Below are 14,718 nucleotides of genomic sequence, written 5' to 3'. Positions count from 1 at the left end.
ATCCCTTTCATTCCGACATTTTGTAGATTTTCGGAGACCCTCCATTATGCTACTGACTAAACTTCCGGTTAACTTCAAAACAAGAGCCCTATTTACTAGTGTTCAAAAACTAATGAAAGACAAGGAGAGATGCTTTTGTTTTGAAAAGGGGATGTTTGATTCTTAGCTTGAAGCCGGTCAAGGGAAGATTTTACATTCCGCTCGCAATGCATCATGGGGCGATTGAGTATGACTAGTGTGGCCATCGTGCATACTTATCCCCATATAGTATACATCCGGGTATTTCTTGCATACTCAATCTTTTCATACTATCTAATGTGAACGCAATACATTTGAGACTCATACTAAGATTGACATCAAAATTAATATGTATTGCGTATGAGTAGTACGTTGTGTGACATTTCGAACACAGCCAGAGTGTTGGCTTCATAGATCAATAAACCAAATGAAAATACGTAAAAGGTTAAAACTGCATTTGAAAGTTTGTTTTGATCTTCACCGTAAACACTTGCTTATCGTCATTGCTGTAAAAGTTTGACACATTGCATTGTGGGATGTAGAGTTCCGTCAACGGATGCATAGAAGTGTTACTACTTCATTCTTACTGTGATTTCTTCACCAGACAAGGAGAACAGTGACTGACTGGACTCCATTTTTGTTCTAGTTTGTTCCCTGCATTTCCTGTGAGATCACCTCACTCCACTAAACATTTCAGATCTTTCTGTGTAAACTCCAGAATAAACATCCGCCATTGTTTTGCCACAACTTTCAGTGAAAACAGCATGAATGTGTTGGGAAGTCACTCGGGTTGAGTTTTTGAGGGAAAACTCAAGAAATCACAGTAAGAATGAAGTGAAAATACTTCTGTGCATCCTTCTATGGTTTCTAGTGGTTTCCAGCCAGGGGTACGTGTACCCTTTGGGGTACTTGAACACATCTCAGAGGTTACATGGAAACATTTGTCAATTCAATTTCTAACATTATAGGACACATTTTTATACATATGTATCCATCTTTAATAAAACTCTTTAAAAAACATCAAAACGTGAAGTTCAAAATTTTAAATGGCCAAACCATCAGAAATGGATGAATAAAAAGTCTTAAATTAGCGTTAATGATGGACCAGACACAGGTAAACGGTTTAGATGAGCCTGGTGACACAAACAAACAATACATAACAATTCTCGCCATATGACAAAAAGGTTGGGGAACTCTGATCTACGGGACTCCACATCCCATAATGCAATGCACAAAACCTTTCCAAAAATGTCAAAAAACAGTGTTTAAAGTGGAGATGAAAACAAACGTTCGAGATGCAATTTTAACCTTCTCCAGAACTATGAGGCCTACACTATGTAGCCCAACTGATATGTGGCAATATTAAGTGAAGATGTCCACTTCTGGAAGAACGCATGAACATTTGTACATGGGGTACACGGAAGCATGATCTCAATAGCAAATTGTAGGTTTTCACGGTCAAGGAATTCAGTAATATATCTTAAAATACCAAAAATTGTGCTCAGAGGAAGATCCAAGAGTTATAGAGGGTTGCTGAATTTCATTATATTGGATCTTGCTCTATATGCAAAATGTAGTATTTTAGGCCATTTCATCACATACCTTGTCCCCAAAAACCTACATTTTTCTACAAAGACCATTTCTCTATGTCAAACAAAACCAAAGTTATGGTAAGATTGAAATTTGAAATATGGATGGCAGCCATCTTGGATCTTGCTCTGAGCACAATTTACGGTATTTTAAGATATATAATTGAATTCCTTGACCCTGAAAATCTATAATTAGCCTCTGAGATCATGCTTCAATGTCAAATAGAACCAAAGTTATGACAAAATATCCAAATTGGCAAATACAGATGGTGGCCATCTTGGATTTCTTGATTTTGAGTGGGAACCGTTAGCTTGCCAGCATGGATCTCATTAAAAATGGATTCAGCATACTCAAAAAAAACCCCATGTACAAATTTGTATGCATTTTTTTTGACATATCTGCCGTGCTAATGTCTTTATCGGATAAAGAAAATGATCGTCTCCAGCAGCTTTAAAGCAAAAATCCTAAAAATGTTCTGAAAGACATTCCGCTCCTTGACCAGAGAACTACACCTTTGTCCGTTAATTCTCCTTTGACCTCAAAGCTCCTGTAGTCCTTCCTCTTCCTTATCTCTCCTCAGTCCTGCTGGTCATCGTTATATCTCTGAAATGCATCCTCTAGCTTGGCGGTGATCTTCTGAAAGAAGTTTATCTGCTGTCGGAGGTGGTGCTGCATCTGCGAGCGAAAGTCCCGTACTCGTGTGCGATGGAAGTGTTGGATTTCTGCCAGCGTGGCGCAAGAAATGATGTTGCAGCGGTTGTGCAGGTCGCCCTCCTGCTTCGGACAGTCTCTCACCTTGGTCAGAGCACCTGGGGAAGATGAAGCAGGAGGGAAGAATGCTTAGAAATGACACTAATGCAGTATATTCAGTATTCACATTTGTAAGCAATTAGAGATGAAACGATTAATCGTAAGGCAGTTAAAAATCGATTCATAGGTATCACGGTTCACATCGATGCTCTGAAAATTGAATCGCAGTACTTTTTTTTAAACAGCAGAGGGCGCTATTTATTTATCCCTTCTCTTGTCCAGCAGGCGGAATCTGCTACTACTTTCTTTCTGGTCCCCTTCTACTCTTAAACATGTTCATAAATGATTCATTACCCCTTTAGCACTGAAAGAATATCTGTAATATTACGTGAATATCAGTAAAAGTCACTTTTTTCTATCAGCTCTGCTAGCATAGCATCTCTTCTTCACTGCATGAATATCTGCATGCCAACCGACCACTGGGTTACCAGTGCCCTCTGCTGGTCCAAACAAATTTCTGACGTAAATACAGTGCAATGACCATTTTTTTTTTTTTTTAAGTCCAATTGTTAAGGCACAAAATCCAAAAAAAAGAAGAAAAAAAACTATTATGCAGTTTTGCGTTGTTTACTATAGAACAAGAATTTAAATTAATAGGCTTCATCATTTGTATTATTCCTTTATTTATTTCATTCAAGATTTATTTTTAGTTAAATTGCATTGTTTTGAATAGTTTATCAATGGATTCTTTTGACAATTAAAAATAAAAGGACAATAGTACAGTATTTTCTAGTTTTTTCCCCCAAAAAAATAAAGGAATATTTTTCAGCCATCATTTGTCTACGGTCCCATTTTGTAAAATAAATCATGAGAGAATCGTATCTTGAACCCAGTATCGTGAATCGAATCGTATCGGAAGTTGAGTGAATCGTTACATCCCTACAAGCAATAAATGACAAAGAAAAAAACAACTGGCTTATGGGAGAATCACTATTTAGTCACTAGGATAGGTCTGATGTGGTGATCATGCTTAATAGAATTCATTCAAAAGATGACTCGCAGTTTGGTCAACTTTTCTGTTTTAACTCTCAATACTACTGGCAAATTTATATATAGCTAATTTGATTAAAAAAAAAAAAAAAAAAAAAAAAACAACCTGTGCCGTACAAAATTTTAATGTTCAGGATTTAATTTAAAAATGAACTCCATCTGGCCTGGGACAACAGCATGGCAGTAAAATAAAAGACAACGTTTTACTGAAATGATTAGAGGAAAAACTGCATTAAAAACAGTGATGGTCAATGTAACTGTAATAGATAAAAACATATTTTTAAAAAGAGGCGTCGATAAATGCGTTAATGACATCGAACTGTGATGTATTTAAGTATAAAAATGTGCAATGCGATATGTATACATACTATACAGTACATACTACATAATAGATAAATATACTGTAATTTAAAACAAAAATATAACACTATTACCATGATATATTGCATTTTCATTATTTATATATAGAAATATGGTAATATCTGATATACGTAGGTAATCACTACTGCTTTTGATGCCATTATTTGCTATTTAAAATAAACATTACATTATAATAATGTAAATAAAACTACTACATGTATTTTTATTAACTATGCATCGTATTTAACTATTGTTAAGCATCACAAACTGTTTTTTTTTTTAATGTGATGGAGATGACAGTTAGCAAAGCTAGCAAAGAGCTAGCTTTAAACAAGAACTAACAAAGTGTTAGCTTCGCTAATCACAAATCTACCAAACATTCTGCAAAACATTGTAACATTAAACATTTTGAAAAAGTAAAAGATTCTTTATCTATTTTTTAATATTGGTTTTCGTGCTACTATTAACTTGTCGGGAGAGCTAGCCTTATAATATCTATTTATGCTGTGAAAAACTGCTTTGTAATTCTCAAAAAGGAGTCAAAAAGTAAATAAATGAAATGGTATGTTTAGGCATAGCACATTATATCTCTTCCAAGCTCACACAGCAACAGAGAAATGTTTCAATTTAATTCAATTTAATTCAAGTAGCACGCTAACAACAGCATGCTAACTAACCGCAAGCCGACAATCACACATACCCTTTAGCAAATGCCTGAAATTTTGAGAAGATATGTAAAAAAAAATGTTCTTATCAGTTCTTTTTTAAATCCTGGTGAGCAATGAATAATAAAACATTTCAATTTTAGAATGTTTAAAAGTCGATACAATGTGTTTTTTTTTAGACTAGCAGTAAAGGGTTAATAATAAACGCCGTCTGCTGCTAAACTAGCACAGAAGACTTTCATCTTTATTACAACTAACAACGCTTGAACAGTTTACAGGCAATAAAACTCTAAAGAAGAAACACTCTTTAACAGCAAAAACTATCTGGTGGTTACAGCCTTTTTCCATGTTTTCTTTTGACGAACACAAAGTCATGAATCATTCAGAGTGACTCAGATTTTGGGAAGGAAGTGAGACTGTATGGATTAGACGAGACTAACAACACAGATGAATTTGAAGGGAATTACAAAGTTGGCTCAAAACCTTGCTGACATGACATGGAGCGTTACCAGTTTCCATTACAAAATATAATTAAAAACACACTATACTACACAAAAATCCCTGAAAAGTGAGAGGAAATGTACTTGGATCCCCGTTGGCTAATATAGATTTGTAATCTGAACTCTTGTTCTGTTCTTCCAGTTCTCGCTCACACCCACTTCTAATTCTCTCCCTTTTTTTTTTTTTTCAACCAAAAGTAGGAAGAAGGAAAAGAGGTTGAAAAAAAGGGGAGGGGGGGAATCTAATCCCGAGACTGCTCCATTTTGCATTCCTACAGTCCCAGGGAAACATAGCACAAGAGGCCCCCGGAATCTCTGCTCATTCATGTCAGATGTATCTTTGTTTTGGAGTGAACAAAAATGTCTGATCGTGCACAGAAATCTACAGGCTCACAGTCCGTGGCCCACCTCGTGGACCTGTTCACTTTCCCTGGCTGAAGGCTACCATTTTGTCTCATTTGAATTGGGAAGAAACTCTCCTGCAGGGTTTGACATGACACAATATGTTTGGAATGCGGAGCCGCAGAGAGCAAACTGAAGGCTAATGACTTCCCAACACACATCAAATACTGATGTCGACGTGTTTTTTGTGTTTTTGATCAACAGTGCTTTGCTTTCCTTCGACTTCCTGCATCAATAAATTCACTCAAGAGGGAACACACTGAAAGGAAAAACCTCCGAAGAGCTGTGCAGACTTTGCATTGCATCAATTAGTTTGAAATCTAGGACAGACATCAGCAACTATTTTGCCTGGGGGCCACGTGCGGCCCTCGGCCTAAATTTCTGCAGCCCCCAAAGTAAACACACATAATAACTCCGACAGACAACTAAAAGAATGCAAAAAAATTATGATAAAAATGCTAAATGACAACAGAATTACACATAATTACTCCAAAAATGCAATATGACAACAAAAATACACAAAATGATAGAAAAACGTGACAAAATACACAAAAGAACACACAATATACACACAATATCCAGCTATGAAGAGTCAAGGGAGTGATGATCTGGACTTTTTCCACAGAAAAGATAAATGAATAAATCAGAAGAATAGAATTTAAATTGCTATCAGTACCAGTATTTTTGTACAAAGGAAATAAACATTTTTTTTTTTGTTACCAAGGTATCAAGATCAACAAGTGAAACATCACAGATTGTGTAGGTAGAGCCTCTGATTCTCTTTTCAAATTTTCCCCAATTCCCTTTAAGTTTACCCCGTTTACACATTTCCTGGAAATCGTGCCTGATGCTTAATATAATTAATGTAGCGAACCAGTGTCATTCATTTTATATTTATACACAGCAAAAATGCTCCTAAACAAGTACGCGCAGAGATCACATGAGAATTTGTGTGAGATTTGACGTCCAGCCGTTTGCTACACGTGCTAAAGCTAACTTTAGACCACCCCTTATAGTGAAATATATGGTTCAAACCGACGGTGTAAGAAAAAAATCGATTTGGCGATGCATTGTGAAATTTCACAGAGCGATTATCGTATTGATCCCAAAAGTGTCCAAATCGTTTTTTTCATGTTTGAAAAAAAAAAAATGTAATTGCGTTAACATATATGTAGCACGTTAACGCCCGGTCAATATGTGTCAGCGAACCACATAAGACCTTGTTAAACTACTAAATTACTCCTCAATGCATTTTAGTTTGGAGGTTGATTGCACTTTATTTTCATAAAATATACTGGGCACTTTTATAGATGTATGTGGTTACTTAAAATAAAAATAAAAAAATAAAAAAAACTTAGAATCAGAATCTGTGGGAGTAGAAAAACTTTTAAAAAAATGTAATTTGACAGTTTGATAAACATAGCACTTATTTTTTAGATTCGTACTTGAATTACAGTTAGTTATATTTGCTTGTTCTCGCAAGTTTGAAAAAAATGAAATAAATTGTATTTCATTGCATTTTGTACTTGTAAAGGTGTAATTTGTAATTACTGATATTGCAATATATCACAATGTATATCGTATTGTTTAGTATCGGTATAAAACATATTTCCATTTCAGGAGGTGAAGTTTGTTGTATTGCCCACGTCAGATTTTTCATCTCTCCGATTACCCGTTTAAGAAGAGAAATTGAGTGTAACGGTGTCATATTCATAGTGCAATTTCCACTTGAATTTGTTTAAAAATAAAAAATATATATATATACGCATACACTACCGGTCAAACGTTTTGGAACACCCTAATTTTTCCAGTTATTTATTGCAGTTCAAGTCATGCAAGTCCAACGAATAGCTTTAAATGACCCTAGATAAGGATCAGTTCAGCTATAATAACACTGACTGAGTAAATACGACAGCTGTTCAGCTGTTCCCAGTGGGCTCACATGTTGTATATTTGAGTCTCATTTATCTTATTGTAACTTTCGTGATTATTAGTGTTTTCTTTCATCTACCAGTCAAATAACTGCTGGCAAATTGAAAGAAAACCACATAATTTAAATGTTTTTTACATTGTAAAGAAGTCTGTACTGGTAACCCTGCACGGCTGCGCCTTGCACCCAATGTAGGGCTGCTCAATTAATCAAAATTTGATTGCAATTTTGAGTATTACACGCAACGATTACAAATATAACATAATCGAGAAAAAACGATAAAAAAAATATGTTTTATTCGCTAAATAAAACAAAACCCACAATTTCAGACATCCACAAATAAAGATTGGCACACACGTTATTAATACTAACTTTGAGTTGTTTAATCCACGCACATGCAAGCTCCACCCCTCCGCCCCGCCCCTCTCAAAGCCAAAGCTAGCCTGCAGGCCAACACGAGGAAAGTTGTTGCTAGTGGTCTTGAAACATGGCAGGAGAAACACTTGGTAAACAAGTTAAATTCTCTTCTATGGGAACACTTTGATGATGGTTTGATGATGAAGACCGAGAGCAAAGACACATCACATGCAAGAAGTGTTTTGTTTTGTGCGAACGTGAACATACTTGATTTTAGTGTTTTATTTTTATATAAGTTTAAAGAGTATATTTTGTGTTTTTTTTGTACAAAAAATAAATAACTTTTTGGTCGACAAATAATTGTTTGAGTGATCGTGATTTCAATTATGACTAAAGTAATGTTGATAATTATTTTTTCTATAATCAAGCAGGCCTATGCCATTGTGAACTAGTCAAAGGACTATAGAAACAGCTTTCTGTGAGTTGGCAAACATAGATAGTTTGCATGCCAACAGAAACTCCCTCCTCCCAACCTGTGGAGAACAAATAAGCAACTCTGCAAATCCTTTGTAGAAGAAGTAAGCACAAGCTTCCACCATAGCTAAAGTGTTAACAATGGTCCACGAACTTTTTCTCTCTTTCAGACAATAATATTGTGAGTTTGTTCATAAACACATACATTGCATCAGCCGCACCTTCTATTTAATACAGGCAATTTGCTTGGATGCTCCCGTCTTCACCTTAAGACCCTGAGGACCCCTGCAGCTACTAAGGTGCCCCCGATGTTGCCTGTGTACATCCTCCTCTCTGTAACCATAATCAACGTCCAATGTAAACACTGCTTGAACCGCGAGCGCATAGTGGCACATGAAGCTGCTCGTCATGTTTAGAACTCACAATGGCTCGTTCTCCTGGATGTGAATACTGTCAGGTTAAAACGGCTTCGTTCGGGTTGGACAGGTTGGGGCCGTGTTCTGTCGGGATTGGGTCTTCTTTTTTCGGCCCGATTAAAGCACCTACTGTGTGCATCCTCCGCTTTGTAACCCATAATCACCGTTCAAAATATAAACAATACGCTTCATAATCTAAACAAAAACAATCAACTAAATAAAACAATAGAAAAATAAAAAATGAATGATTTGGCGTGGTAGTAATAGTAATAGTCCCGATATTACTGCAGGTCCCACATAATACCAATTTGAAATGTGCATCTTTGAATCAGTCTTTTGTATAAAACGTTATTTCATGTCTATACAGTGTCTGAGTATTGATTAGTGAACGATCTATACCAAGCATAAGTAACTCTCTATCTCCATTCATCATGACCCTTCACCAATACGACAAATAACTTTAAAGAAAGACAGTAGCAAAGATTAAAAGAAGAAAAAAAAAGCTTGACTTCATAGAAATTGGCCCTTAGAAAGTTATAAATTAGAAAATAATGCACCCCTGAATAGCTCCTCTCCCCATACTGGTGTCATCCTTTAATGAATGCAGGCTCACACACTTCCCTTACCTTTTTGCACATGAATGATGTCAGGAAAGTTAGCCAGATGTCCCCTGTACAGGTCCAGCAGGTCTGAGATGGGATCCAGGTCCTGGCGTGGTTGCTCAGCAAAATATTCCCCTATGGTCTCGTAAGCCTCCCCAGTGTAAGCGATGGCCTTGTTCAGGCCAGCTGAGTACGCTTGTTGGTCCATCTCAAAGGCCTGCGAGAGGAGTTGAAAGGATTGTCCAACCTTCTGGTACTCCTTCTTGAAGCCCGTCATCTGTTTACGGGCAAACTCGTTAATGGTCGTGTTGACGACCACGATGTTCTCGTCCATCCGCTTGGTGAACGTTTTGAACCCTTCGATCTTGCTTTCCACTTCCTGGAGATCCAGGGGCACATCAGGAGTGCTGACAGGGAAATAAAAAGAAAGATCAGCCAAGAAAAAGAAAAGATTCAGTTTTAATTTGATCCCATGAAAACACATGGTTTTCATGCATAGATAGATGGACACAGGAAGGAAGGATGACTGTTTTCATAAACCCATTTATTTATTACATTTATTAGCATTTTTGGTAAATATGTAGTTTGTGGTTATAAATACATTTAAAAAACTTGCTTTTTCCATTTCAGAATGGGAAATTTGGATCAAGGAAAATCTTTGGCCCTACCAATAACAGGATGATTTCTTTTTATCAACGTAATAAAGATCTGATCTGATAACATAGCCACGGCTCTTTACCCTTTGACCCCATTTAGCCAGCAATTCTGTGAGCTAAGCTAAACTAAGCTAAACATGGAAAGGAAAATAGTACAGTATTTTCTAAAGGAATATTTTTCAACCATAATTTGTCAACAGTCCCATTTTGTAAAATAAATCGTGAAAGAATCGTATCGTGAACCCAGTATCGTGAATCGAATCGTATCGGGAGTTGAGTGAATCGTTACATCCCTAGTGATAAAGCTTTATTAGAAATGATTTCTAAGATTTCCCAAAAAATATACAAAGATGATATAGTTTTAATATCTTATTATTATTCAATTCATTATTTATTATGAACATGGTTCTTTTTGGTTGGTTGGTTTGGTCATCAGCCATTTAAATTCAACATTATCAATCAATGAATTGGTTGGAACAAAATACATATAGTCATTTGCTTTCTTTTTTTTTTTAACCAAGTTCAACACTTGGATTTCATATTGTTGCTCAAATAATCTGGAGCTAAAATAGCCGGTTTTAAAATGTAGCACAGCGTTACATTTATGTGATGTTATGTTGTCCATGCATGGACAACTGGTGACCCAGGGGCCACCTGTTGCCCTTAGTCCAATTTTGTGCGACCCACCAAAAAACAACAAAAAGTAAAAGACGAAAAGGCTTTGATGTACTAAAGTTTTTAAAGAGCTTGGAGGATCAAACCTTAATGTGTACAGGAATTGTCTTACCATACATACCTGATTGTAAGAAAGAAATTGGACCCGACCAGCTCATCCTTCTCCGCCTTCCTCTTGCCTTGTTTCCAGGCCTTCTCATCTGCCCCACAGGTTAGAAAATGCTGGAAAACATCACATTGTGCCAGCACTGGGTGGCTGGTCATGTGGTTCATCCACCAAATCAGACCTTTCCTTCTCTTGGAGATGAAGTCCTCTTCGAAGCGGCCAGTGGCCTGCTTCTCTGGCAGGTGTGGCACGGAAATGACAGGGAAACGTTCCACTAGCCGCGCGTAGAGCCAGTCGAAATGTTTGTACCTGAAGAGCAGAAGGCCAATGGGTGAGCAGAAAGTAGGAAATAGGTAAGAGAACACTTTCAGTCACTTATTACTAACAGTACGGAAGCAGATTAGGGCCAATTTCGATGGAGAAAACAATTTTGGGCAAATCAAGAATAAAGTCGAAATGTCGAGGTTTAAAGTGAAAAGACGAGATTGAAGTCGAAAAGGTGAGATTAAAGTTGAAATTTTGAAAATAAACTCAAAATACAATATTGTAATAAAGTCGAAGGTTTGATAATGAACTCAAATCTACAGAAGCTGGCAAGGGCCAATTCACCATATAAAACAACAATCTCCATCAAAACTGGTCCCTAATCTGTTTCCGTAGCTCCTCAATAGCTACAGATGGACTGAATGCTCCACCTCTTCCAAATGTGGCTGGTTAATCCTTCTGAACCGATGAAGTTTTTGGCAATATCTCTTCAAAGTCTTTAAAGAGATTACGACGCCACATTTATGAGTTAAAAGAGAAAGAATCTCCTTGTTATAAAACCCAACTTTGAAGTATAATTTAACGAATTTTATCGATACATAGCATTTTGTACATGGTCACGATCTGCTGTTTGTCGTCAAATGATGAATTGGCCCTCGTCGACTTCCGTAGATTTGACTTTATTAACAAACCTTCGACTTTTATCACGATATTGTGTATTGAGTTAATTTTCGAAATTTCGACTTTAATTTTGTCTTTTTTACTTTAATCTTGACATTTTGATTTTTTTCTTGATTTGCACAAAACTATTTTCACCATCAAAATTGGCCCTAATCTGCTTCTGTACTAACAGATACATTGGGTTTAAAATGACACATAAGTATACAATGTAGAGTTGCCGTAGGAAAGAAACTTTTTATTCATTATTTTGGAACAATAGCGTTGAGCGGAAAAGCTACAAAAACAAAGGAGAGGAAAAACTGAAGAAGAGAAAGACAACAAAGGAAGGATGTGGGTTCAGCTTTACCTGCGGTTGACTTGAACATTGGTGTGTGTTGGTGTGAGCCCATAGGACATGTAACTCTTCATGCCTTTGAACTTGGTCTGCTTGGTTGGATCGTCGATGGTGCACGTGAATGGGTAGGGGTCCTCCTGCCACTCGGGGCCATGCTTTCCCATCACCACAAAGATTTTGTCTCCATCCTTCACGAAGGCAGAAGCTTCCCCCAGGAGGAACGCCTCGCCTCCAGATTTGACGAAGGTGGAGAACCTGTTGAGGTTCCTTCCCACCGTGGCTGAACTCTTGGCATGCTGCTGCTGGTTCTGCTGGTGCTGGGTGCTCCCTCGTCCTGGTAGCGAGGTAGTGACGGGGTACATGGGGGGACTGCTGCCCAGAACCTGAGGGGCATTGGTTGCACTGGAACTGCCTTCATCCCAGTCATCGTCCCAGTCGTCGTCACTCCCCTGACTGGTGTGGAAGCTGCCTCCACCACTGCTCCCAGCACCAAAGCCTCTGTGGGACTGGGAGTCGGAGGAGGTGTGGGTGGGAGTCTGGGCTTTGGCTGAGGTAAAGCCATTGTTGTTGTTGACGGTGGAGGTGATGATCTCCACATAGGAGGCTGGGAAGAGTCCAGCCTCCCCCCGGCTGTTCTCTCCCTCCAGCCAACCCTCCAGTTCCTCCTCGCTGAACAGAGTCACCAGCTCATTCTCACTTATGGAGATCTCCCCTGGGTTCTCAGAGTGGAAGTCATACAACACCCTGGCTTTTAAAGCCATCCTCACAACACTCTCAACACTACTTGAAGTCTTCTTAGTTGTTTCTTTAACTGCAGTTCGTCTTTAGTCCCAGATTAACCCTATAGTTTATTTTAAAAACTTACATGCGACTTAGAACTAGGACACAATGAGAAATAAGTTGAGTAGACTATTACACCCTACAGCCTTGTACCCGACACCGTCCCCCTCTCTTCGTGCGTTCACATATCATTTGTCTTCATGCAGGGCGGAATCCAAGTGGGAAAAAAAGCCAACAAAAGGCCGAGTTTTCCTCCAGAGTCGCACAAAAAGCCGACAAAACTCCGGAATGTCCGCCCAGCTGTAGTTTCTCCCGCTATGAGCTGCTGTTTTCCTCTGTTGGAGATGCTCCAAAGCACCAGTCTGTACACGTACCGCTACGACTAACGGGGGGCGGAGCAACGGGCAAGTCCACTCGAGTCACGGAAAGCCCCAGGGATCCAGATCTAAGGACACACACACACACACACACACACACACACACACACACACACACACACACACACACACACACACACACACACACACACACACACACTGACTCACTCGACTCATGCATCTTCAGCGAGTCATTTTAGAAGAAAGGAGAAAAGGATCCTGTGCTTTTATTCTGAAAGGCATGTCATACCTTGAACAATCGATGGTGATAAATTGTTACTTTTCTTTTTTTGTATAATAATAATAATAATAATAATAATAATAATAATAATAATCTGAAAAGGAGCAAGCGAGTTGGAAAATTAAAAAAAAAAAAAAACAATACTACTACTACTAATAAAAATAATAACTACAATAATTATAATAGTCATAATAATAATGTTGATAGTAGCAATTACAATAACAATCTGAAAAGGAGCAAGCAATTTGGAAAATTGAAAAAAAAAAAAAAAAAAAATAATAATAATAATAATAATAATAATAATAATAATAATAATAATAATAATAATAATAATCTGAAAAGTAGCAAGCGAGTTGGAAAATTAAAAAAAAAACAATACTACTACTACTACTAATAATAACTACAATAATTATAATAGTCATAATAATAATGTTGATAGTAACAATTACAATAACAATCTGAAAAGGAGCAAGCAATTTGGAAAATTGAAAAAAATAAAATAATGATAATAATAATAATAATAATAATAATAATAATAATAATAATAATCTGAAAAGTAGCAAGCGAGTTGGAAAATTAAAAAAAAAAACAATACTACTACTACTAATAAAAATAATAACTACAATAATTATAATAGTCATAATAATAATGTTGATAGTAACAATTACAATAACAATCTGAAAAGGAGCAAGCAATTTGGAAAATTGAAAAAAATAAAATAATAATAATAATAATAATAATAATAATAATAATAATAATAATAATAATAATAATAATCTGAAAAGTAGCAAGCGAGTTGGAAAATTAAAAAAAAAAACAATACTACTACTACTACTAATAATAACTACAATAATTATAATAGTCATAATAATAATGTTGATAGTAACAATTATAATAACAATCTGAAAAGGAGCAAGCAATTTGGAAAATGTAACAACAATAATAACAATAAAAATAATAATATTAATAATATAGTAACAGTAGTGGTAGTTAAGGGTGTAAGAAAAAAATGATTCTGTGATATATTGCGATATATCACCGCACGCTTATCGCATCAATCCAAAAAAGTCCAAATCAATTTTTTAAATCATGTTTTTTAATGATTTATTTTCTCCAATTTTGTTAACATATGCATAGCATGTAAACGCCCTGTCACTATGTGTCAGTGAACCACATCAGACCTTGTTAAACTACCTCACTCCTCAATACATTTTAGTTTGGATGTTGATTGCACTTTTTTTTCATGAAACATACTGGGCACTTTTCTAGATGTATGTGGTTACTTTAAAAAAAAAAAAAAGAATTTAAAAACTTAACAAAATCAGAATTTGTTGTAGAGGCAAAAGTTTAACATGTTTCATAAACATAGCACTTGTTTTTGGTATTGGTATAGTTGAATTACAGTTAGTTACCAAGAAAGTTAAAAAGTAAAAAAAAAAAAAAAAGTATTTCATGCCATTTTGTACGTGTAAAGGTGAAGTTTGTAATTA

General features: G+C 36.5%; 1 protein-coding gene across 1 annotated transcript; it reads right to left on the bottom strand.

Moving 5' to 3' along the window:
• Positions 1–345: 345 nt before the first annotated feature.
• On the bottom strand, positions 346–12,991 carry LOC114473213 (sorting nexin-18-like). Its single transcript, XM_028462667.1, has 4 exons — positions 11,843–12,991; positions 10,567–10,860; positions 9,139–9,521; positions 346–2,417 (listed from the first exon to the last, which is right to left on the bottom strand). Exons 1-4 carry the CDS (start codon positions 12,589–12,591, stop codon positions 2,185–2,187), a joined length of 1,659 nt encoding a protein of 552 aa, XP_028318468.1. The 5' UTR covers positions 12,592–12,991; the 3' UTR covers positions 346–2,184.
• Positions 12,992–14,718: the final 1,727 nt, after the last annotated feature.

The sequence above is a fragment of the Gouania willdenowi genome, chromosome 12 (genome assembly GCF_900634775.1).
Source record: "Gouania willdenowi chromosome 12, fGouWil2.1, whole genome shotgun sequence".
NCBI lineage: Eukaryota > Metazoa > Chordata > Actinopteri > Blenniiformes > Gobiesocidae > Gouania > Gouania willdenowi.
Note: the sequence above shows the minus strand (reverse complement) of the source record. Positions and strands in the feature narration are given on the sequence as shown.

What these genes read in the sequence shown, in the direction of transcription:
- LOC114473213 (XM_028462667.1), bottom strand. Translation starts at nt 12,591, where the DNA reads ATGGCTTTAAAAGCCAGGGTGTTGTATGACTTCCACTCTGAGAACCCA. An exon ending in AATGTTCAAGTCAACCGCAG is followed by an intron (nt 10,861 to 11,842) that starts GTAAAGCTGAAC and finishes TCTGCTCTTCAG; the next exon opens with GTACAAACATTTCGACTGGC. An exon ending in AATTTCTTTCTTACAATCAG is followed by an intron (nt 9,522 to 10,566) that starts GTATGTATGGTA and finishes TTTCCCTGTCAG; the next exon opens with CACTCCTGATGTGCCCCTGG.